This window comes from Pezoporus occidentalis, unplaced genomic scaffold (assembly GCF_034315485.1).
Source record: "Pezoporus occidentalis ecotype Australia unplaced genomic scaffold, CSIRO_AGI_Poc_V1 ctg2, whole genome shotgun sequence".
Lineage (NCBI taxonomy): Eukaryota > Metazoa > Chordata > Aves > Psittaciformes > Psittacidae > Pezoporus > Pezoporus occidentalis.
Genome location: NW_026913855.1, coordinates 21,526,373 through 21,550,015, shown reverse-complemented (window position 1 = coordinate 21,550,015; position 23,643 = coordinate 21,526,373). Strand labels below are relative to the sequence as shown.

Here is a 23,643-nt window from a genome sequence, read left to right as displayed (position 1 = left end):
ATGGCTGAGGCTACACAGTGGGATTTGGGGGGTTCCCAATACCCCCCAGGGATCCTCTAATACTCCCCGGGAGCATTCCAATACCTCCCAGATGTTCCAAATCCCCTTTGGGACACCACATTACACCTTTAGAACCCCAATATCTCTTCTGAACCATCCAAAACTCCCCCAAATCCCCCAGTGTCCTGTCTGTGGGTACAGAAGCCCCATGGGGGTGTCCCAGGAGGCATCCCATGGGGATGTCCCACCCTCCCGCCTCCCTCCCACCACAGTTGACGGTGCCTGGGCCGAGTGGGGTCCCTGGTCCTCGTGCCCTGCAGGCTGTGGGGGGCTGCGGCAGCGGCAGCGGCAATGCCAACCCCCCCAGAATGGAGGCCGCCCCTGCAGTGACCTGCCTGGAGAGACACCCGGTGCTCTTGAAACAGGTGGGTGCCCGTGGGGTTGGGGGTCTATAGGGATGGGGGTGTTCAAGGGGTGTATGGGCTCTGTGGGGCAAGTGGGCTCCAGGGGATGGGTGAGTTCTGTGGGCGAGTGGGCTCTGCAGGGTAGCGGGCTCTGTGGGGCAGGTGAGTCCCAAAGGGATGGGTGGGCTCCATGAGGTCGGCTCCATGGGTGAGTGGGGTCCAAGCAGTAGGTGGGCTCTGTGGGGTAAGAGGGTCTTGATGGGATGGGTGGGCTCCATGGATCGAGTGGGTGCTGCAAGTTGGTGGGTTCCATGGGGTGGGTGGTTGGGCTCTGTTGGTGGGTCCCTGTGTGCTCCGTGGGGCAGGTGGATCCCCACGGGTGAGTGGTACCAAACCAGCAAACCAGCCCCCCCCCCCCCCCCCCCAGCCCCCTGCACTCCGGGGGGCTGCCCCAACACCTCCTCCTGCCCGGAGGGGTTGCGGCCATGGCCCTGCGCTCCCTGCCCCGCATCCTGCGCCGACGTCTCCACCGGTGCCGCGTGCCGGCAGGACCGGCCCTGCAGCCCAGGTGAGGGGCGCGGGGGCTGCGGCGCCCGGAGGTCCCCACACACCGCGGTGGGGCGGGCCAGGGGTCCGTCACCGCGGAGCACCCACTGCGCCTCGCCCCGCGGCAGGGTGCTGGTGCGCGGCGGGGCTGGTGCTGGACGAGGGCCGGTGCGTGCTGCCTCGGGAGTGCCCGTGCCACGCCGCGGGGCTGCGGCACCCCCCGGGGCAGCTGGTGAAGGTGGACTGCCAGCTCTGCGCCTGCCTGCGCGGCCAGCTGCGGCGCTGCCGGCAGAACCCCGACTGCGCCGGTGAGTCCCGGCAGCGGCGGCACCGCGGCGTGGGTTGGAGGTGCCGGTGCCCCGCACTGAGCCGGTGCCGTCCACAGTGCACTGCGGCTGGTCGGCGTGGTCGGCTTGGGGCGACTGCCCCGGGCCCTGCGGCACGCAGAGCGTGCAGTGGTCGTTCCGCAGCCCCACCAACCCCAGCCAGCGCGGCGGCGGCCGGCACTGCCGCGGCATCTACCGCAAGGCGCGCAGGTGCGGCGGGTGCGCACCGGGGTGGTGATGGACGAGCGGCGGGCCCCCGGTGACCTCCCCGCTCCCGCAGGTGCCAGACGGCGCCGTGCCGGCAGTGCCAGTCCCGGGGCCGCCGGCACGCACCGGGGGAGCGGTGGCGTGAGGAGCCCTGCCACGTTTGCCAGTGCCTGCCCAGCCTGGCCGTGCGGTGCTCGCCCTACTGCCCGCACCGCGCCGCCGGCTGCCCGCAGGTGAGGGCGTGGGGTGACCGCGACACCGGTGCCGGTCCTGGCACTGTTGGTGCTGATGGTGACAGTGACCTCCGTAGGGCCGGGTACTGGTCGATGGCCACGGGGACTCCTGCTGCTACTGTGCCCCAGCGGGTGAGTCGGGGCAGCCAATGCTATGATGGGGGTCCCATCCTAGAGGGGCCGCCTGACGTGGTCTCCACTGCAGGCGACAACGTGACGGCTACCCCCCCGGCGCTGCCGACAGCGGAGGCCCCCTCGTCCACGCCAACAGAGCCCCCCGACTCCTCCCTGCTCACCTTCCCGCTGCCTCCCCTTGGCGGTAAGCACCACCACCATGAGACTTGCCAGTGCGGGCAGGGGGCAGGCAGCCGGGACAAGGGTTATGTCCCCAGACCCTGAGCTGCTCCCACACCCCGCCAGATCCCTGTTACCTCCCGCTGGGCACCGCGGCTCTGCCGGTCAGCGGTTTCAGTGCCTCATCGGCGCGGTCTGAGAGCCCAGCACACGCTGCCGGGCTGCATGGTGGTGACCCCGGGGAGCCGCTGCAGGGCTGGGCCCCCCCGGATGATGCCTACGCGGCACCGCCCGACGAACCCTCCTTCCTGCAGCTGGACCTGCTGCAGCCCACCAACATCACCGGTGGGTGCCGGGCTGCCCGCCGCGGCGCTGATGGTGCCACTGGTGCCACCATGTGCTGCGCTGTCCCCACAGGGGTGGTGGTGCAGGGAGCCGGCTCCTCTGATGCCTTCGTCACCGCATTCCTGCTGCAGTTCAGCGCCGATGGCACCCGCTGGCACCGCTACCGCGACCTCACCAACGGCACCACCGATGCCCAGGTGCCACCGGCTGCACATGCAGCCATGAGTGCACGTGCGATGGTGCACATGTATGTGCGTACATGCATGTACACCCCTGTTTTCGTCTATGTCCCCCCACCAGCTCTTCCAGGACAACCAGGACTCCAGCACACCAGCGGTGCGGCTGCTAGGACGCATGGTGCAGGCGCAGCACGTCCGCATCCTGCCCCAGGACTTCCACAACCGCATTGCGCTCCGTGCTGAGCTGCTGGGCTGCCCCCCAGGTACTGGGGGCAATGCGGGGGAATGGGAGAGCCCCCCACGCCACCCGTGGGTGCCATTCAACTGCCCATTTCTGCCCTCTCCCTAAGTGCCCCCAGCCTGGCATGAGGCTGTGACAGTGCCAGTGACACCGGTGATGCTGCCAGTGATACCTATGATGCCGGTGACACTGACGGTGCCGGTGACACAGACCCAGCGCCCCTGTACCATGGGGGAGTTCCGGTGCGGGAGCGGGGAATGTGTTCTCGGGGGTCCCCGGGGTCCCCTCTGTGATGGTGTCACCGACTGCCCCGATGGCACTGATGAGGCCAGCTGTGGGCCCCCCAGCACCACCAGGTACCATAGCCTGGATTGGGGCTTCCCATGGGAGCTGGGGGTCACAGTGGGTAACCCCTATCTTGGCTATACATCCCCAGCCCCGTGGCCCCCGTGGCAGCCGGTGTTCTGGTGCTGAGCACGACCACACAGCCACCACCAATGCCCCCAGCCATGGTGAGCCCAGGGGGAATGGGGGCCACAAGGGATGGAGGGCAGCAGGTGACACCCCTCTGTCTCCATGCAGGTGTCCCCTGGGATGGGAACCCAGCTGCCACCCAAAGGTGCTGACCCCACTCCACCAGGTACCTCCTGTGGGGAAGGGGGGGGGGGGGGGGGGCGCTGGGGATCAGATGTGGGGCTGAGGGGGGGTCTCTGCTGGGGTTCCCCCATCCTCGCATGCAGTTGGGGTGCTGGGGTCATGTCCTGACCCCCTAGCTGTGTCCTACATGCCCCAGGGCATCCAGGGGCTGAACCCCTTCCCCAACCCCCACATGATGGCTGTGGGTCCCCCCACAACCAGAGCCAGCAGCCCCACGGAGTCGGGAGTCATGGAGCCAGCACCAGGGCCCCCTGACACCCCAACAAGCCCCAGCACCCCGGGGATAGGCACCAGCATCCCCACAGGGCCACCCTGTACCGCATGCCCCCCAGCACTGACAGGGGTCTCCAGCCCTAGCCCCCAAGGTGAGGGGACCCTGACGCATGGGGCAGGGCCAGGCACGGCCGCCCCAGATGTGGGGGGCTCCCCCAGAGCAGGATGGGAGGTGGGGGTCCCTGGGGCAAGGGGGACAGCACCCAGCTCACACCATGGGGCTGGGAACCAAAGGGTTGTGGATGTTGTGGACTGGGTGCCATAGGTTTTGGGTTGCCGTGGGGTTAGGGGTGCTGTGGGATTTGGGGTGCTGTGGGATTTAGGGTGCTGTGGTTTCGGGGTGCTGTGGACTGGGTACTAAGGGGTTTGGGGTGCTGTGGGCTCAGAGCTACCACAGGGTTTGGGGTGATGTGGATTTAGGGGTGCTGTGATTTTTGGGGTGCTGTGGGTTTTGGTCTTCTGTGGGTTTAGTGGTGCTGGTGCTGGGGAGCACCATGGATGGGGAGGACCAGGATGAGGGTCCAGGTTTGGGGGCACCATATCTGCAGGAATCTAATGTTGAGGGGACTGGGGACCACCCCCACAATCCCTGCCTCCCCGCCAGGCACTTGTGATCCGGCTCCTTGGGGAAACTGGGGTCCCTGCAGCCGCTCCTGTGGGCTGGGGGTCACCCTGCGGCCGGCCCTGCCAGGGGGGGGCTGCGCACGGACCCCTCCTGACACCCGTGTCTGCTTCCTGCGTGCCTGCCCAGGTACTCCCAGCACCTCTGGGGACTCCCATCACCCACAGGGAACCCCAGGGTCACCCCAGGGACCGTTTCCCACCCTGAGGACGGCCCAGAGATCTCCCGGGGACCCCCATTCCCGGATACACTCTGCCACCCCTGGGACCCCCAAGGGACCCCCTCCCACTCTAGAGACCCCCATGTACCCCCCGTCCCACCTTGGGACCCCCCAGGTACCCCACGGATGTTACCCGGGATCCCCCAGGGACCTTCCAGGGACCACAGGGTACCACCCCTCACCCCAAGGACCCCTGACACCCCCATTTGTTCTAGATGGCCCCAGGGCTCAGGGGACCAGACCCTCTCATGGAGGGAGCCATGGCTGAGCCCTGGGGCAGGGGGAGGCTTTGGGGGTGTCCGGGGTTCCTCACACGCTGCTGGCTCCCGCAGTGCCTGGCGGGTGGGCAGCCTGGGGGTCCTGGTCCCCCTGTGACGCCACGTGTGGGGGGGGCGTGCGGAGCCGAGAGCGGAGCTGCAGTGACCCCCCTCCAAAGAACGGGGGGGCTCCGTGCCGGGGGGAGCACCTTCAGACCCAGCCCTGCAGCTTCCAGCCCTGCGGGGACCCCCCAGGTACGGAGGGGGCGGGGACACAGGAAGGGGACCGGGAGATCGGGTGCCCCTTGCATCCCTGAGCACCCCCTGTGCCCCCGCCCCCAGCCTGCGGCCCCCGCATGGTGCTTGTGCGGGCCGAGGACTGCGAGGGGGGACGGGACCCCCCCTGCACCCAGAGTTGCGGTGACCTCGGTGGCAACGGCACCTGCGAGCGGCCCTGCCAGGCTGGTGAGTGATGGGTGCGGGGTCTGGGTGCTTGGGGGGGGGTGGGGGGTGTCTGGATGCCGAGTTCCGGTGCTGAGGGCGCCCCGGGACAGGGTGCTGGTGCCCGCCGGGGCTGTTCCTGCAGGACGGCGGCTGCGTCGATGCCGGTGAGTGCCGGTGCCATGTGGCCGGTGAGCAGCGCCGGCCCGGCGAGGTGTTCCTGCAGGGCTGCCGGCGGTGGTGAGTGTTGCACCCCAAGGGGTTTGGGGAGGTTTGGGGGTGCCCCTGGGTTGCCCGCATGGCTCACCCCGGTGCCGGTCTGCAGCACGTGCCACAACGGGACTGTGACGTGCGAGGACGCGTCCTGCGCCGTGGACTGTGGCTGGTCCACGTGGTCACCGTGGACCCACTGCAGTAGCAGCTGCGGCGCGGGGACGCAGGAGAGGTTCAGGTGTGAGGCTGGGTTGGGGCTCTGCCCCATAGCCGTGGGGCGGCTGCACCCCACGGACGGGGTGGCCACATGGCGGCTTCCCGCAGGTCACCCACCAACCCCGCGGCGGCTGCCGGCGGAGCGCCCTGCACCGGGGCGGCGCGGGAGCTGCGCGAGTGCCACGAGCCCTGCGGCACCGGTGGGTGACACCGAGCACATTGACCCAACACCCCCCCCCCCTTTGCCGCGGTGACCCCTCAAGCACCACACGTCCGTGTGTCCGTCCCGGCAGAGCTCGGCAGCGCCTGGAGCCCCTGGGCGGCCTGGTCCGAGTGCTCCGTGTCCTGCGGCGCCGGGGAGCAGCTGCGGCACCGGACCTGCACCGCGCCCGCACAGGGGGAGTCCTGCACCGGCCCCCACCTCCAGACGCGGGACTGTAACACCCAGCCCTGCCACGGTGCGCGCCCCCCAACCTGACCAGACCCCACCCACTGCTGGGGGGCTTGGGGGGCTGTGGGGTAGGGTGATATGGGATGGGTGCTGTGGGATTAGGGGAGCTGTTTGGTTTGGGGTGCCATGGGCTGGGTGATGGAGGCTTTGGGCTGCTGTGGGTTTGGGGGTGCTGTGGGTTTGGAGGTCTCATGGGTTTCAGGGTGGCTTGAGCTTTGGGGTGCTGTTGGCATTGGGGATCTGTGGGGTCAAGGTTGCTGTGGGCTGGGTGTTGTGTGTTTTGGGGTGTTAAGGACAGGGCGCTGTGGGTCTGGGGGTGTGAGGCTGCCTGGCTGCAGCAGGATGAGGAGACACCCTGCGTTTGGGGTCCCACCAGCTCCAGGCCCTCCATCCCTATGGCACCCACCCACTTGCCAGCCCTGGTCTGGGGAGCTGGGGGGCACCAGAAATGAGAGGTGCTAAGACTGGGGAGCACCGGGAATGGGATTCCAGGTTTGGGAGGCACGAGAGATGGGGGGGAACAAGGACTGAGGTCCAAGGCCGCGGGCTCCCTGGGGACGGGACCCCCTCCAGCGATGCTGTCGCCGGTGCCCGCAGCGCGGTGCCCCGGGCACGCTCTGTACCGCACGGCCGCCCAGTGCCGCGCCATGGGGGAGCCCTGCCCGCGCCTCTGCCTGGACCTCGGCGCGGGTGTGGAGTGCGCTGCGCGCTGCCGCGACGGCTGCGCCTGCCCCGCGGGGCTCCTGCTGCACAACGGGAGCTGCGTGCGGCCCGCACGCTGCCCCTGCTACCACCGCGGCCGCCTGTACCTGCCCGGGGACACCGCTCCGGGGGACGCCTGCAATAACTGGTGCGGGAGCGGCCCGGGGGGGGGGGGGGGGCGGCGGCCCTGGGGCTGACACCGCCAGCGCTGACCCCCATCTCCTGCAGCACCTGCACCGCCGGGGCGATGGTGTGCGGCACCGAGCCCTGCGCAGGTACCGCGGGGGTCACGGGGTGATGGGGGGACGTGTGAACCGCACCGGGCTCCAACTGCGCCGCGTGGGGCCGTGTATGGCCTCAGTTATATGGGGTGCTGTGGGGCTGAGCACCCCACGCCCCTTCTGCAAGGGCTGTGGGTGTCGGGGGTCACCGTCCAAGCCAGTGGCCCCATCCCGTGTCCCACAGAGGAGCCGTGGGGCGCGTGGTCGCCGTGGGGCCCCTGCAGCGTCTCCTGCGGAGGTGGCGAGCGGCTGCGCCGGCGGCAGTGCCACCAGCCCGAGTGTGTGGGGCTGGGCCTGCAGAGCCAGATGTGCAACACCCACGTGTGCCGCGGTGAGTGCCGGCCTGACCCACGGCCTGACCCATGGCACGACCCATGGCCTGACCCATAGCCCTGACTCATAGACCTGATCTATAGCCCTGACCCATACCCATGCCTCCCAGCTCTGCCTCATAGTCCTGTCCCTTAGGCCTACCACCATGACCCTTCTCCTTTGCCCTGATCTACTGTCCCGCCCCACTGCCCTGCCCCATGGACCCGATCCACTGCCCTGCTCCTTAGGCCTGACCCATACACCTGCCCATGCCTGTGCCCCACAGCACAATCCCTTAGGCCTGCCGCATAGTCCTGCCCCACACCCTTGCTCTATAGCTGTATCCCTTAAGCCTGTCCCATGGCCCTGCTCCATAGCCCTGCGCTACTGCCCTCACACAGTGGCCCATACCCACGCCCCGCAGCTCTGCCCCACAGCCCAATCCCTTAGACCCGTTCCATGCCCCTGCCCCACAGCCCTGTCCCGTTCCCCTGCCCCACAGCCCTGCCCCACAGCCCTGTCCCGTTCCCCTGCCCCACGGCTCTGCCCCACGGCGCCGCCCCACAGACTCGGGCTGCCCGCGGGGGCGGGTATTCCGCGAGTGCGTGGGCGGGGCCTGCCCCTTCAGCTGTGCGCACGTGTCCGGGCGCGTGGGCTGCGGGGGCGGGGCCTGCGCCCAGGGCTGCGGCTGCCCCGTGGGGACCTTCCTGCACCGCGGAGGGTGCGAGGGGGTGAGCGCAAGGACCGGAACCGGGATGGGGATGGGAATGGGGATGAATGGGAATGGAGATGGGAATGGGGATGGGGGGGGATGGGGTGGGAATGGGATGGGGTGGGAGGAAATGGGGATGGGTATGGGAATGAATGGGGATGTGAATGGAGATGGGAATGGGGATGGGGTGGGGATAATGGGGATCGAAATGGGATGGAACAAGAATGGGATGAGAATAGGGGTGGGAATGAATAGGGATGGGGATGGGAATGGGGTGGGATGGATCACACCTGGGGTCATGGAGGAGCCCAGGCCATGGGCTCACCCCCGGGATGTTGAGGGATGCCCAGGTCCATGGATGCTTCTGGGGGTGGTGGCTGCTCCCTGAGGCCATGGGTGCTTGCTGCACACTGGGTGCTCCATGGGGCGCTGGGTGCCCCCGGGTCCATGCTGTGTTCCCGGTGCTCCGGTGCTGGTGCGCAGGAGTGTCCGTGTGCGCTGCCGGCCGGATCCACCGGCACTGCCGAGCCCCGGCTGCTGCCCGGGCAGGAGCTGCCCTCGGGGGGCACCGTGCGCACGGCCTGCGCCAACTGGTGAGTGACCGCGACCCACACTGCGACCCACAGCCAGCGCCTGCCCCACCGCCCCTGCACATGTGGTCCTTCCCTACCACCGCGTGCCCCACGGCCCTTCCCTGTCACCCCACTGCCCTTCCCCACCCCTCTCTAACACCACCACTACCCCACAGCCCTTCCCCACAGCCCATTGACCCTTGGCCCTTCCTCACCACCACCTACCCCATGGCCCTTCCCCTCCCATCACCCAGCACCCAACTCCCCTTACCCATCACCCCATTGCCCTCCCCACCACCCTGCTGCCCCCAGCCCCACAGCGGCCCTGTCGCTGCCCCCCAGCACGTGCCGTCACGGCCACCTGAACTGCACGGAGCTGGAGGGCTGCCGGCGGGATGGGGCTTGGGGGTCCTGGAGCCCCTGGAGCCCCTGTGCACCCACATGCGGGGGGCTGGGGCTCAGCACCCGCCAGAGGGGCTGCACCAGCCCCACACCAGCCCATGGCGGCCGGGACTGCACCGGAGCCCGCACTGACACCATGTACTGCCGGACCCCCGACTGCCCTGGTGCGTCACAGCCCCATCCCAGCCCCTCTAATGGGTCACAGCCCCATCCTGTCCCCTCTGCTATGGGTCACAGCCTTTCTGCAATGTGTTATGGCCCATCCCTCCCTGTCCCCTCTGCCATGGTCACAGCCCCTTGTGTCCCCTCTGCCATGGGTCAAAGGCCATCTCCATTCCTTCTCCCATGGGTCACAGCCCAGCCCCAGCCCCTCTGCTGTGGGCCGTGGCTCATCCCAGACCTTCTGCCGTGGGTCACAGCCTCATCCTGTCCCCCTGCTGTGGGTCACAGCACATCCCCATTCCCTCTGCTGTTGGTTCCATCATGCCAGGCCATAGGTCTCAGCCGCATCCCCTCTGCCCTGCAATGAGTCCCATCCCCATTCCCATGTCACGATCCACATGAGTCGCAGCCCCGTTGCCTCTGCCCTGCCGTGGCTCCCATTCCCATCCCCATCCCCATCCCCTCTGCCCCACGGGGCCATGGGTCCCACGGGGGTTTGGAGGTGTCACCGTGTTCTCTACCCCCAGCCATGCCCACCCCCACACCGAGGCCCAGCCCCACATCCCCGAGCGCTGAGGCTGAGGGAGGCTTTGGGCCCTGGTCCCCCTGGAGCCCCTGCTCCAGGAGCTGCACCCGCCCCGAGGCACCAGCCACCAAGAGCCGCAACCGCTCCTGCAGCGGCGCTGGGGACTGCAGCGGGGAGAGCGAGCAGCAGCGGACCTGCAACCTGCCCCACTGCGACGGTGCGGCATGGGGGCCTGACCCACAGCGTGTGGGGGGAACCTGCCCCACGGCATGCGTGGGCCACGGGGGGGAACCTGCCCCATTGTGTGAGTGGGCTATGGCAAGGCGGGATGGACACCCAGCCCCACTGCACAGAGAAGCTATTGGGGGGGTCCTGCCCCATCTACAAGGGTGGGCTATGGGAGTGAATGAACACCCTGCCCCACTGCAGCAGTGTGCTATCTGGGGAACCTGCTCCAGTGTGCGGGTCAGTTATGGGAGGGAGACACCCTGCCCCACTGCATTATGGGGGGGGGACATGCCCCACTGAAAGGGTGAGCTATAGTAGGGGGAGACACTTCCTGCCCCACTGCACTGGGGAGCTATGGGGGGCCCTGCCCCACTGAATGTGTGGGTTATGGGGGGGGACATCCTGCCACGCTGCACTGGGGGGGCCATAGATGGGGAGCTGTGTCCCTCGGCTCATGGGGGCGGGGGTCCCACAGCACCCCCCTGCCCCGGTGGGGCCTGCGACTGCGAGTGGATGCCGTGGGGCCAGTGGGGCGGCTGCTCCCGCAGCTGTGGGGGGGGGCTGCAGCTGCGCCTGCGGGCGTACACCCCCCCCGGCCCGGGGGGGCGCTGGTGCCCCGACATCGGCAACGCCAGCACCGAGCATCGCGCCTGTGGCCTGCGCCCCTGCACCGGTGTGGGGCTGGGGGGGCTGTTGGGGGGCTCGGGGCGGGGGGGCTGGTAGGGGATTGAGGGGCTTCTTGGGGTGTTTGTTGGGGTGCTTGGGGTGGGCTTGGGGAGCTCGGGGGGATTGTGCAAAGTTGGGGGGTCTCAGTGGGATTGGGGTGTTTGTTGAAGGGTTTGGAGAGGGACTGGGGGCTCAGGATGGGCTTGGGGGTCCTCTTGAGTGGCTCAGGAGGCAATTGGGGGGGTCTTGGAGGAGTTTGGGGGTCTTTGAGGACTTTGGGGGCTTGTTGGGGTGGGCTTGGGTGGCTTGGGGGGATGTTGAAAGGGGTTGGAGGGCTTGGGGTCTTTGGGGAGGTTGTGGGGGGTCAGAGGGGGCTGATGAGGGGACATTGCAGGGGGTCTGGGGATCCCGGTCATCGCCCCACACCTGACCCCCCCCCCCCATGGTGCAGTGGACGGCGCCTGGTCCCCCTGGAGCCCCTGGTCACGGTGTGACCGGACGTGCGGGGGGGGCCGCTCCCTGCGCAGCCGCTCCTGCACCCGGCCCCCTCCCAAGAACGGGGGTGAGCCCTGCCCCGGCGAGCGTCACCAGCTGCGGCTCTGCAACCCCCAGCCCTGCGGTACGGACACGGCCCCGGGGCACCGGGATCACCGGGAGTCACCGGGATCACCGGGGTCACCGGTGTGTGTCGGTGCCGCCCCCAGGGCAGAGCTGTCCCCCAGGCACGGTGCTGGTGCCCTGCGCCAACCGGTGCCCGCGGCACTGCGGGGACCTGCGTGCGGGGCTGTCCTGCGGGCCCGAGGAGCGCTGCCGGCCCGGCTGCCGCTGCCCCAACGGTGAGTGCGGCCCCGTTCGGCTCCGGGCCCCGCAGCCCCACGCCGGTGCCGTGTCCCCACGCGTACCCGTGCCCCGCAGGGTCGCTGGAGCAGGACGGCGGCTGCGTGCCCCTCGCCCGCTGCGAGTGCACGGATGCGGCCGGGCGCGGGTGGGAGCCCGGCAGCCGCCACCGCGACGGGTGCGAGAGCTGCGAGTGTGACAGCGGCCGCCTGCGCTGCGTCCGCGACGGGTGCCCCCAGCCCCAGTGCAGCTGGAGCCCCTGGGGCCGGTGGGGGCCCTGCACCGTCACCTGCGGGCACGGGCGGCAGCACAGGCACAGGTGGCACCGGCCGCGGGGACACATGGCACACACAGGGGATGCGGTACCCTGGGGGACACACAGCACCCGGGGGGGACGCGTGACGCTTGTGGCAGGGGGAAATGGGACCTGGAGAGGACACGAGAGATACGGCTCCCAGGGGATACAGAACCCATAGATATGGCACCCGGGGGATGTATGGCACCTGGGAGGGGATACGGTGCGTTGGGGAAACATATTGTATGGGTGGGACGCAGCATGAGGGAGGTACGTATGGCACTCATGGGACATGGAAGGAAATGGCACGTGGGGGAACATAGCACCCGGGTGGGACACATGGCACATGGAAGGCATATGGCACTTGGGAAGGGATGGCAGCACCCCAGGGTACCTAGGGGACTTTGGCACGAGGGGGGGGGACACAGCACATGGGGGACACATGGCACTGAGGCAGGACACACAGCACGTGGGAGGGACTTACAGCACCCAGAGGACACTTGGTGGGGGACATGGCGCCTGGGGAGGACCTGGGAGACACAGCACCCAGTGGAGACACATGGCACCTGAGGAGGACATATGGGATCATATGGCACCTGGGGGAAGGGACATGGCACATGGGGGACACTTATGGTACTGAAGGGGGACACAGCACCTGGAGGGCACATGTGACACTTGCAGGGAGGGAAATGGCACCTGAGGGGGACACGGCACTCAGGGAGACACCTGGCACACCTGTACCCAGGAGATACAGCGCCCAGGGACATGGCATGAAGGGGACATGTGGCACCTGTGGGGGGACACAGAGCACCCAGTGGACACCCGGGGCAGGTGCTGCTGTGCCCCTCCACGCAGTGGGTGACCCCGGTGTCCTCCCCAGGACCCCCATCGCAGTGGCGGGTGCTGTGCCATGCGAGGGCCCGCAGGAGCAGAGCCGGGAATGTGCCGAGGGGCCCTGTCCGGCCCTGTGCCCGCGGGAGGGCGGCAACGGGAGCCTGGGGGAGAGCTGGATGCAGGGACCCTGCCGGCAGTGGTCGGTGAAGGGACTGGGGTGGGGGGGGACGGGGAGATAGAGACAGAGATGGTGATCAGGATGGGGGCCACCGCGGTCCCCATCCACCCGTGTCCCCACAGCACCTGCACCCCCGAGGGCATCCAGTGCCAGGACATCCCCTGTGATGGTGAGTGGTCCCCCTGCACGCTGGACCCAGTGAGGGGACGAGGGCCAGGCCGGGTCCCCGCGGTGCCAGTGACCTCCGTGTTGTACAGACCTCTGCCTCTGGGGGTCGTGGGGGCCCTGGGGACCCTGCCAGGACCCCTGCAGCGGTGGCTACCGCCTGCGCCATCGCCGGTCCCAGCACCCGGCGGGTGACCGGCAGTGCCACGGTGCCCGTGCCCAGACCCAGAGCTGCAACACCGCTGCCTGCGCAGGTAATGCCCGCATGCGGTGGGTGCTGGTGGCGATGCCGGTGCTGGCGCCAGTGCCTCACCCTAACACTCGCCAATGTGCCCAGGCGAGGGGTGTGATGAGCGTGGACGGGTCTTCACCATGTCCTGCGCCAACCGGTGCCCCCGTGCCTGCGCTGACCTCTGGCCCCATGTCGAGTGTCTGCAGGGACCCTGTGAACCGGGTATGTGCACCAAGCTGCAGCAGACCCTGACCCATAGGGTGGTGTCCCGCCCCATAGCACAGTCCCCTGCCCTATAGCACACCCCCAGCCCTATAGCACGGCCTCCTGCACCATAGCACACCCTCTATCCCACAGCACATGCCTGTGCTCCGTGACACGGCTCCCCACCTCATTGCACAGCACCCTGCCCCATAGTATGGCCCCTTGACCAATAACACATCCCCAGCCCTCTAGCACATCCCCCACTCCATAACATGCTCCCTTGCCTCATAGTAGACCTCACTCCCCATAGAATGGCCTCCTGCCTCACAGCACAGCCTCTACCCCGTAGTACACACCTGTGCTCCATAGCACAGCTCCCACCCCATAGCATGGCCCCAGCCCTGTAGCAAACCCCACCCCATAGCATGCTCCCCCTGATCCTAGCACAGCCCCTCCCCCATCAACCCTGCCCCACAGCACCGGCTGCCCCCCAGTGCACCCATGTACATCCCCATGGTGAAGCCCCCCTGGCCCACCATGTCCTTGGGAGCACCCACAGCACCCATCGTTGTGCCCGTAGGGTGCCGGTGCCCCCTGGGACAGCTGCTGCAGGATGGGCTGTGTGTGCCAGTGGACCAGTGTCGCTGCGGGCTGCCCACTGCCAATGGCACCCAGGAGCTGTGGCCAGGGCAGGCAGTCGAGCACGGCTGCCACAACTGGTGGGTGCCACCATGGTGCGATGGGTGCCTTGTGCTATGTGGCACAGCCCGTGGGCCAAGACTGATGCTGGTGTCACTCCTGGCACAGCACCTGCAGGAACGGGACCTTCACCTGCCCGGCACTGTCATGTCCTGTCTATGGGCCCTGGTCCCCGTGGAGCCCCTGCTCCCGCAGCTGCGGTGGCGGCAACACTTCCCGGCACCGTGAGTGCCAGGAGAGCACTGGGGGGGAGACCTGCAGTGCCACTGACACTGAGGAGATGGCTGAGTGCAACCTGCAGCCCTGCCCCAGTGAGTGCCAGTGTGGTGGGATGATGGTGGAGTAATGGTGGGACCGCAAAAACGTTGGAACAGCAGGATTATAGCAGGCTGATGGGGCAATGCTGGGATGATAGTGGGACAGTGGGACAGCAAGGGATGATGTGTTGATGGTGGAGTGGCGGTGGGATGGTGGCTGACAAGGGACAGTGGGATGGTAGCATGATGGCAGGACAATGGTGGGGCAGTCACGATGGTGGGACAATGATGGGATGTTGAGATGGTGGCGGGAAGGTGGGATGGTGGCGGGATGATGGTGGGATGATGGTTGGATGGTGGCAGAACAATGGTGGAACAGTGGGACAATGTTGGGATGGCCAGCCAGGGACTGTGGGACAATGGTGTGGTGACGGTGGGATGACAGTAGGATGGTGGTGAGACAGCGGTGGGATGATGGCGGGACAATGGCAGGACAGTAGGGCAGCAGGAGAATCGTGAGACAGTGGGATTGCAAGTGATGGTGGGATGACAGCAAGATGGTGGGACAATGGTGGAATGGTAGTGGGACAGTGGGATAATGTCAGGATGATCGACACCAAGGGACAGCAGGTTGGTGGGACAATGGAGGGATGATGGTGGGACAGCCAGGGGTGGTAGCACAGTGGGACGATGCAGGGATGATGGAGGGATGCCAGGGGGATGGTGGCCATCGAGGCCCGTCGCTGACCCCGCTCCCCGCAGGCGGCTGCCGGCTGAGCCCCTGGTCCCCGTGGAGCCGCTGCAGCACCACCTGCGGTGGAGGCACCTCCGAGCGCCGCCGGGAGCTGCTGCCCGGGCCGGGGGAGCCGTGTCCCCTCCTGCCGCCGCCGCTGCTGCTGCTGCACCGCGTCTGCAGCGCCCACAACTGCTCCCCGGGTAAGGGGTGGGCGCCGGGCGGGGGCGCGGGGCCTGGGGGGGGCCGGTCCTTGTGCCGCAGCCGCCGCTCGCCCCGCAGAGTGCCCCGGCGGGCAGCGGCTCGGTCCCTGCGCCAACGCCTGCCCCCGGCACTGCGCGCACCTCGGCCCCGGGGCGCGCTGCGTGACACAGAGCTGCCAGCGCGGCTGCGCCTGCCCGCACGGACAGGTACCGACAGCGGGACCGGCACGGGCACCGGGACCACAGCAGCACCCGGGGGCCCTGCTGCACCCTGGGACCCCTCAGTGTCCTGGGAACCACCAGCACCCAGGGACCTCACTGCCACCCAAGGGGCACCACTGTACCGTGGGGAATCCCCACCACCCAGGGACCCACCCTCATCACCCCACGGACACCACTGCACCCCAAGGACCCCACTGCACCCCAGGGACCCAGCTGCCACCCAGGGACTCTTCTCCACCACTGGGGACCCCTGCTACTCTGAGGGCCCCAATGTCACCCCAGGAATGTCACTGTAGGGTTCCCACACCACCCTGGGGCTCCCACTGCAGCCCAGGAACCCAACGCCACCCCAAGTACCCCAATTTCACCCCAGAGATCCCCCCCAACCCTGGGTACCCCGATGTCACCCCATGGACCCCAGTGTCACCCTGGGGAGTCCACTGTCACCCTGGGGACCCCACACCATGCTGAGGAGCCCTGCCACCCTAGGGACCCATCTCCATCCCAGGGACTTCACCCCAGGGAACCTTCTCCACCCCAGGCAGTACTCCTATGCTAGGGAACCCCCATTACCGTGGGGACCCCATTTCCCCACCACTTCCTCCTGGGTGGGGATCTTGTGTTTTGGGGTCCGGTCAAGGGGGGTCCCTGCGTCCCGTTCCTACTGGTGTTCGCAGGTGCTGCAGGACGGGGCCTGTGTCCTCCCTGCACTGTGCCGCTGCCACCTGCCCCCCGCCCTGGCCGCAGCACACAACCTCTCCCTGGCACTGGAACTGCCACCGGGCACCAGCCTGCAGCATGGCTGCACCCGATGGTGAGTGCTGGGGATGGGGGTTGCCGTGGGATGGGGGCTGGCAGGGAAGTGCTGACCCGTCACCTGTGTCTGCAGTGTCTGCATCCACGGCACCTTCAACTGCTCCCAGGAGGAATGTAATGGTGAGAGACCCAAAATCCCAGCCCTGCGCCCGCACCATGGTCCCCATGCCATGGTTCTTGCATCCCTGCGTTATGGTCCACATACTCATACCATGGCTCCTGCAACGTGGTGCCTGTGACATGGTCCTTGTGTTGTAGTTCCTGTACCGTGGTCCCCATGCCTGTGCCATGGTCCCTGTGTGGTGCTCCCTGTGCCATGGTTCCCATATCCATGCCATGGTTTCCACACTGTGGTCCCCATTACTGTGATGCACTCTCCATGCCACTGTTCCTGTGCCATGCTCCCTGCACTATATTCACTGCACTGTGGTGCCCATGCCATAGTCCCTGTGCCGTATTCCCTGTGCCATGCCCCCATGCTACAGCCCCACATCTCCTGCCTGTGGTCCCCATGGTCACCCTGGTCCCCCTGCTTGGTGACATGTGGGACGGGTGAGCAGCGTTCCCAGCATCACCCGCTCTGGCAGTACCAGTGTGCAGGGGCAGAGTGCCAGGGGCCTACCATGTGCCACAGCCCCTCCAACCTCCCCCCTGCCATGAGTGCCCCCGGCTCCACTCCCTGCCCTGGGCACGTTGAGGCACTATCCTGCGCCACATGGTGCCGGTGCCATGTCCCTGTGCCACACGCAGCCTGTCCTGCCGGTGAGCGCTGGCAGGGCCCTGACGTGCCGGACAGCTGTGACCAGAGCTGCGGGGACATTGAGGAGCCTCGGCATAACTGCAGCATCCCCCTGGCCCCCGGCTGTGCCTGCCAGCCCGGGTACTACCGCAACAGCACCGGACACTGTGTCCCGGCCGCTCACTGTGAGTGCTGGCATCGTGGACAGCTGCACCAGGTCAGCAGTGACAGGGGCTGCGGGTGGGGGTCATGCGTGTCTGGGTGCCCCTTGTGTCCCCCCATGGCCGGGCTGAGCCCTCTGTTGTCCCCCCCGCCCAGGCCGGTAGCACGTGGCAGGATGGGTGTGAGAAATGCCGCTGCCAGGATGGGAGAGTGACCTGTGCTGCTGCTGGCTGTGCCCCACTGGCCTGCCCTGAGGTGTGGGGGGTCAGATATAGGAGGGACACATTGAGGGGGAGATACACGAGAAGAGGGGACGTGTGGGGAAAAAGAGCATGTGTGGAGCAGGTGCATGTGGGTGCAACACACATAGGGCAGGGGCGTGCATGGGCAGGAGGCATGTGTGGGGAGGGGACATATTTGAGGCAGGAGAACACTTGGGCAGGGGTCACACATAGGGAAGGGGCACATGGGGATGGGGTGTACATAGGGAGGGGACATGTGTAGGGAAAAGGGCACTTGTGGGCAGTAGTGTTCATGGGGAGGATGCATGCCTAGGGAGGGCACATGTGTGTGGAGAAGGCCCTGGTGGGGAGGGGACAAGGGTGGGAAGTCTTACAAGAAGGGGACACATATGGGGAGGAGGTCCCTTTCTTGGGGGTCCCACACGGGGAGGAGGTCCCATGGGTGCAGGTCACACGTGGCTTGGGGGTCTCCCATGGTGGGATCTGACCCTGCCATCCCATCAGGGCACAGTGAAGGTTCGGGAGCCAGGGGGCTGCTGCCCCGTGTGCCGGGAGAAGTGGCCGGGTAAGGTCCCTACATCCCACGGTGGGCCCAACACCCGCCAGCACCCCGCGGCACTGAGGCATCGTGGTGACCCCCACACTGTGCCACGTCCCGCAGAGGAGCCGCCCGCAGCGTGCCGGCGCCTCACGGAGCTGCGCACCATCGCCAAGGGCCCCTGCGCCCTGCGCGATGTCGAGGTCTCCTTCTGCGCCGGGCACTGCCCGTCCCGCACCACCGTCACCGCCGAGGTCAGCGGGGCCGGGGGGGGGGGTGTCGGGGTCCGCGGTTGGAGCCGGTGCAAGCCGCAGCGCGTCCCGGCAGGAGCCGTACCTGCAGAGCGTGTGCGAGTGCTGCAGCTACCGCCTGGACCCCGCCGGCCCCGTGCGCGTCCTGCGGCTGCCGTGCCCCGGCGGGCAGAGCGAGCCCGTGGTGCTGCCCGTCATCCGCAGCTGCCAGTGCAGCCCCTGCCAGGGTGAGCACCCCTGAACCACCCCCCCCGGCTGCGGGGCAGCACCCAAGGCCCCGCACCCCTACCCGGCTGTGAGTGCAGCACCCTGAGAGCCCAGACCCCTCTCCCACAGGTGGGGATTTCTCCCGCCGCTGAGAGCCCTCCGGGGTGCTCCAGACCCTGCTCCCCTCTGCAATAAACCTGCGGGAACAGCCCCCACATCCAGCAACAGGGACTGGGGGGGCACTGGGGGGGCACTGAGGGTATTTTGGGGGACTGGGATGGGTCCGGGGGATACGGGGGGGGACGACGCGGGGGGGCTTGAGGGGACTGAGAAGGGATTGGGGAGGATCAGGGGTGGGAATGGGAGGGACTGGAGAAACAGGGAGGGACGGGAAGGTTCAGGGGGCAGTAGGGAGGGCTGGGGAGAAACGTGGGAGGGTTCAGGGGGTAATAGGGAGGCATGGCAAGGGACTGGGGTGACTGGGGAGGGCTTGAGGAGGACCAGAGAGGGTTCAGGGAGACCATGAGAATCCAGGGGGGGACTGGGAAGGGACCAGGAAGGGACTGGGGAGAGCAGGGCAAGACCAGGAGGGGTTGGAGGGAGACAGAGAGGGACACTGGGAATGACTATGAAGGGCTCAGGGTGGGCCAGGAGGGACTGCAAGGGGACATGGGAGGGCTTAGGGAGGGGACCAGGAAGGGCTACAGAGAGGTGGGGGGGGGGGGCAGAAGGGTCTTGGGAGGAACTGGGTGGGGTAAAGGTTTGGGGTGATAGGGGGGCCTGTCCCCAGTGCCGGTGTGCAGGGGGTGTCATTTCCCCATTGTCCTGCTGCCAGCCAAAGCCTCACCAGGCCTGTCCCACAGGTCTGAGGGTTCTCCAGGGGCACCAACGCAGCACAAGGCTGCGGTTCAATTAAAACTGCCGATTGCTTAATTGTGGTCTGTTCATTAGAGCGGTGCGGGATTGGGGGCGGGGGGGAGGGGGCTGGAGGGAAATGGGGGTTGCTGACTCTGGGAACCAGCATCGCTTTTGCCAACCATGGCATGGCCAGGTGCTGCCACAGCGGGAGCGAGGGGCTTGGGGAGCTCCATCAGGCAGGGCCATGGGGGTGGGATGGGATTGGGATGAGATGGGATGGGGACAAGGTGGGACACAGCTGGTTCTGGTGAGCTCTGGCACCCCAACATGGGCAGCGCCTCTCACCAAGACAAGCCCACATCCCTCCAGCTCCCTCAGACGCCCGCAGGCAGATCCCAACCTCTCACCGTGCCCCACCAGAGACAGGGATCTAGGGATGAGTGAGGGGATGCCAGCCCCCTGAGCCAGGCGCATGCACTGCTGCAGCGCTTGCTGCGTCATCACCACCCAGCACCTTTTTACTCACTGTCGGGGTGGGAAAGTAAAGCAGCCACTTCCCCCAGCCCCATGCACCATCCTGACTGCACCATGACTGCTTACTGCATCCCCCCACCCCAGCAGATAGTTGGGTCCCCATGACCTCCCCACCAACTGCGGTTGTCCAGTGTTCCCAGGAGGATCCAGTGTGAATGCTTCAGGGCAGTCGGTGATGGAAGAGCTGCCATTCACTTCCCATTCACACATGGGTGCTCTGGTGAAGCTGACATGGGCTGCTCAGCAGCAGTTCTGGGGGGTGCCAGGTCATGGGCCAGGGGTGCTGTGGGTGCTGTGGGTGCAGCATCTGGTCCGCACATCCCAAAACCGCTTCTCACAGCCACTACATGGAAGGGCTTCAGAGATGGACCCGCACGTGCCATCAGCCAGTCCTGGTGCACCCACTGGTGCTGCCCCTGGATGCAGTCCTTGCCGCATCCACCACACTGCGGGACCCTCTTGACGGTGTGGCCATGGTGGGGGACGGTGCTGGTGTTCCTGCTGTGGAAGCCCTTGTGGCAGAGAAGGGCCGCTTCCCACTGCGGATGGGCTGGCGGGTGACTGGGCGGCACTTCTGGCTGAAGGGGTGGCCGCGGTGCATGTTCTGGTGCTGCATCAGATCCTGGCTCTTGCCGAAGCTCTTCCCACACTCAGCGCAGGCACTGGGGCTCTGGGGGCCAGTGTCAAGGTCCACCTGGGTGACGTGGCTCTTCTGGTGCTGCTCAAGGTCACCGGAGCAGGAGAAGCTCTGGGTGCATCGGGTGCAGGTGAAGGGCCGCTCTCCTGAGTGGCTGCGTGCATGGACGTCCAGCGCTGCGCGGCTCCGGAAGCTCTGGTTGCACTCGGGGCACGTGGGGAGCGGCTTCACCCTGGACAGACCCCGCTGACGCCTCCCACTGTGCTTGGGCACTGCTGGGAGCAGGGTGGTGGGCACTGGCAGCACTCCAGGGACCCCCGGCTGCATGTGGGTGACTCCCGCAGCTGGGGAGGAGATGTGGGGTCACCACTGGGATGGGTAATCCCAGCCCATCCTGGTGACCAGAGCTGCTGGGTCTGAGGGCAGGGGGTGCTGCCCCTGGTACCTGGTGCAGGAGCTCGGCGCCGGCGCCGTGGCAGGGACAGGGATGTCGCACATGGAGTCAACTCTTGCTCCAGCTTGGCAATGATCTCTGGCTTGACGGTGAGATAGCCTGTCACAGCAGAGAGAGCATGCGCTCCAATGGTGCCCCCTGGCTCCTCCTGGATCTGCTCCCTCACCCTCTCCTGGCTGCAGCTGTGTCTGCCATCCCACAGCCATTCCATTCCATCCCCATCCTGTCCCATCTCCATCACATCCTAATCTCTATCCCATCCCTATCTCATCCTTATCCCTATCCCATACCCATACCCATTCTGTTCTACCCCATCTCATTCCATCCCATCCCCATCCCATCCCATCCTATCCCCAACCCCATTCTGTCCCATCTCCACCTCTATCCCATTCCATCCCATCCCATCCCATCCCCATCTTCATGGCATTCCATTCCATCTCCATTCTGTTCCATTTTCATCTCTGTCCTATCCCACCCCCATCTGCATCTGATTCCCATCCCATCTTCACCCCATTCCCATCTCTATCCCATCCCACCAGAACCACTCTCCGCAGGAAGCACCACCAAGGCGAACCCTCCCTATGTCCACCACAGCTCTGCCAGCACTCAAGCCACAACAGCCATGGCTGGATTTCCCTCCAAAGGCCTCCTTTGGCCAGAAGGGTGCACACCCAACGGGATGAATTCCGCCCCAGCAGCACCAGGAGACTCCTCACCCAGCGAGGCAACTGCCTGGTAGTTCTCCAGCATCACCTCCCGGTAGAGCCGCCGCTGCCACCCAGACAGCAAAGCCCATTCCTCAGGGGAGAAGTGCATGGCCACGTCCTCAAATGTCACCAGCATCTGCAGTGGGAACCACACTGGGTCAACATGGCTGGGCCTGACACCTCTGCTGAGATCCTGCCGGCCAGCACTGAGGGCTCCTGCAGCCCCGGCAGCACCGGCAGAGCTAGGAGCATCCCATGCCACAGAGGGGCAGGGCGCTGCAACACTAGGCTTGAGGCCAGGAGCCGCCACACTCTTGCCTGTGCCACGGCTCCATGGGCCACTGGCATTTTGTGACAACCACACCAATGGCACCAACCATGGGAATCCCAGCCCTGGAGCTGGCTCATCACCAGCGCCTGACCCCCACCTTGCCGGAGCAGCCTGGCCCTGGCATGTCACAAGCAGATGGATTCACAGGCGATGCTTATCCAGGCAGACGGTGGTGGGATGCTCCAGATCCTACCAGTGATGCCAGTCCCATGTGTAGCTGCTCCAAGACCTGATCCCTGCCAAGCACAGCAATGTGGGGAATAACAGGGAGGCCAAAGGGCACTTACTGCTGACAGCACTGGGCCTTGGGCTGGGGACCTGGAATACCACCAGCAAAGGGAACGACCCAGTGAGCATCACCCCTGGTATGTCGGGGTTGGAAATGGCAATGAAAACAGGGCAAATGGGATTTGAGGAACCCCCAAACACCCGACCCAGGCTCCGGTGCCCGGGGAGAGCCACGGGAGGATGATAGGGGGTACCAGGGGGTCCTGATCCGGGAGGGAGTGGGAAGTGCTGGGTGGGGCCGGGAGGTTCAGGGGGGTCCCGGGGGGGTGTGAGGGGGATCCGCTCCCGGCGGGGGGTGTCTGGGGGTGTCGGCGCCCATCCCCGTGGCACCAGGCCGCCCCCCGCCCCTCCCGTACCTACCGCGGGGCTGCGCCGGCCGGGCTGCGGGCGGGGACAAAGGCGGCGCTGGGATCCGCCGGTACGTCAGCCCCGAGCAGCGGCAGAGCAGCTCGGGAGGTGTAGTCCGGGGGGTGCGGGGAGGATGCGCGTGCTCTTCCTGCCTCCATCCACTGGGATGTGGGTGGCCCCCTCCCTGGTGACCTTCCCACCCAGGGGGGATTGGTGCCCCCTCAATCCAGCTGTGGGATGTGGGTGTCCCCCCAAGTTGGCCAGGGAAGCAGGTGCCCACCCCAGTGACACCCTCCTCAGGGAAGCAGGTTGTCCCCTGCATCCAGCTGCAGGTAAGTGGGTCTTCTCGCTCCCCCCCCCGCCGTGGATGCAGAAATACCTTCCACTAGACCAGGTTGCTCCCAGCCCCATCCAACCTGGCCTTGAACACCGCCAGGGATGGGGCAGCCACAGCTTCCCTGGGCAACCTGTGCCAGGGCCTCACCACCCTCACAGGGAAGAACTTCTTCCTCAGATCTCATCTCAATCTCCCTTCTGTCAGTTTAAAGCCATTCCCCCTTGTCCTGTCCCTTCCTGCCCTTGTCAAAAGCCCCTCTCCAGCTTTCTTGTTGGCCCCTTTAGGCACTGGAACCTGCTCTAAGGTGTCCCCGGAGCCTTCTCTTCTTCAGGCTGAACAAGCCCAGCTCTCTCAGCCTGTCTACAGAGCAGAGGTGCTTCAGTCCTCAGAGCATCTCTGTGGCCTCTGGACTTGCCAACAGCTCCATGTTCTTCTTACGTTGTGGCCCCAGAGCTGGATGCCAGGCTGCAGATTGGGTCTCACCAGAACAGAGAGGGAAAATCCCCTCCCTTGACCTGCTGGTCACGCTGCTGGTGATGCAGCCCAGGGCACAGTTGGTTTCTGGCCTTCAGGCACACACAGCTGGGTCATGGGGAGCTTCTTGTCACCCATAATGCAAAATGTTGGGCTGCACTTTTTATTAGTTT

General features: G+C 66.6%; 2 protein-coding genes across 2 annotated transcripts in view; one reads left to right on the top strand and one right to left on the bottom strand.

The window, feature by feature from the left end:
- Positions 1–18,753, top strand: part of LOC134163113 (SCO-spondin-like) — a 30,099-nt gene extending 11,346 nt beyond the window's left edge. Inside the window, exons 34-80 of the mRNA XM_062617663.1 lie at positions 273–425; positions 832–972; positions 1,079–1,258; positions 1,336–1,486; positions 1,557–1,716; positions 1,794–1,848; positions 1,922–2,035; positions 2,137–2,355; positions 2,428–2,552; positions 2,656–2,797; positions 2,885–3,131; positions 3,212–3,332; positions 3,569–3,797; positions 4,310–4,456; positions 4,880–5,059; positions 5,147–5,269; positions 5,359–5,485; positions 5,571–5,696; positions 5,783–5,874; positions 5,968–6,132; positions 6,723–6,975; positions 7,056–7,102; positions 7,293–7,473; positions 7,923–8,151; positions 8,616–8,725; positions 9,047–9,270; positions 9,796–10,011; positions 10,498–10,695; positions 11,140–11,307; positions 11,393–11,524; positions 11,604–11,844; positions 12,539–12,853; positions 12,955–13,001; positions 13,090–13,251; positions 13,335–13,451; positions 14,014–14,152; positions 14,241–14,443; positions 15,152–15,325; positions 15,405–15,532; positions 16,225–16,361; positions 16,437–16,483; positions 17,114–17,319; positions 17,421–17,519; positions 18,011–18,071; positions 18,168–18,298; positions 18,372–18,522; positions 18,632–18,753. Coding sequence (XP_062473647.1) covers positions 273–425; positions 832–972; positions 1,079–1,258; positions 1,336–1,486; positions 1,557–1,716; positions 1,794–1,848; positions 1,922–2,035; positions 2,137–2,355; positions 2,428–2,552; positions 2,656–2,797; positions 2,885–3,131; positions 3,212–3,332; positions 3,569–3,797; positions 4,310–4,456; positions 4,880–5,059; positions 5,147–5,269; positions 5,359–5,485; positions 5,571–5,696; positions 5,783–5,874; positions 5,968–6,132; positions 6,723–6,975; positions 7,056–7,102; positions 7,293–7,473; positions 7,923–8,151; positions 8,616–8,725; positions 9,047–9,270; positions 9,796–10,011; positions 10,498–10,695; positions 11,140–11,307; positions 11,393–11,524; positions 11,604–11,844; positions 12,539–12,853; positions 12,955–13,001; positions 13,090–13,251; positions 13,335–13,451; positions 14,014–14,152; positions 14,241–14,443; positions 15,152–15,325; positions 15,405–15,532; positions 16,225–16,361; positions 16,437–16,483; positions 17,114–17,319; positions 17,421–17,519; positions 18,011–18,071; positions 18,168–18,298; positions 18,372–18,522; positions 18,632–18,654 — 7,136 coding nt within the window. The 3' untranslated portion in view covers positions 18,655–18,753. The remainder of the gene's footprint in view (positions 1–272; positions 426–831; positions 973–1,078; positions 1,259–1,335; positions 1,487–1,556; positions 1,717–1,793; positions 1,849–1,921; positions 2,036–2,136; positions 2,356–2,427; positions 2,553–2,655; positions 2,798–2,884; positions 3,132–3,211; positions 3,333–3,568; positions 3,798–4,309; positions 4,457–4,879; positions 5,060–5,146; positions 5,270–5,358; positions 5,486–5,570; positions 5,697–5,782; positions 5,875–5,967; positions 6,133–6,722; positions 6,976–7,055; positions 7,103–7,292; positions 7,474–7,922; positions 8,152–8,615; positions 8,726–9,046; positions 9,271–9,795; positions 10,012–10,497; positions 10,696–11,139; positions 11,308–11,392; positions 11,525–11,603; positions 11,845–12,538; positions 12,854–12,954; positions 13,002–13,089; positions 13,252–13,334; positions 13,452–14,013; positions 14,153–14,240; positions 14,444–15,151; positions 15,326–15,404; positions 15,533–16,224; positions 16,362–16,436; positions 16,484–17,113; positions 17,320–17,420; positions 17,520–18,010; positions 18,072–18,167; positions 18,299–18,371; positions 18,523–18,631) is intronic.
- A 1,237-nt stretch (positions 18,754–19,990) lies between these two features.
- On the bottom strand, positions 19,991–22,334 carry LOC134163374 (zinc finger protein 92 homolog). The gene is made up of 4 exons (XM_062618202.1): positions 22,121–22,334; positions 21,702–21,828; positions 20,977–21,084; positions 19,991–20,875 (listed from the first exon to the last, which is right to left on the bottom strand). The coding sequence occupies exons 1-4, from the start codon at positions 22,145–22,147 to the stop codon at positions 20,277–20,279; spliced, it is 861 nt and encodes a 286-aa protein (XP_062474186.1). The 5' UTR covers positions 22,148–22,334; the 3' UTR covers positions 19,991–20,276.
- Between the last annotated feature and the right edge of the window lie 1,309 nt (positions 22,335–23,643).

Bases quoted from the DNA above. Each gene is read 5' to 3' on its own strand.
- LOC134163374 (XM_062618202.1), bottom strand. From the start codon at position 22,147: ATGCCAGGGCCAGGCTGCTCCGGCAAG. The intron at 21,085-21,701 runs GTGAGGAGTCTC...CTGCTGTGACAG, and splicing joins CCAGGCAGTTGCCTCGCTGG to GCTATCTCACCGTCAAGCCA. The intron at 20,876-20,976 runs GTACCAGGGGCA...TCTCCTCCCCAG, and splicing joins GCGCCGAGCTCCTGCACCAG to CTGCGGGAGTCACCCACATG.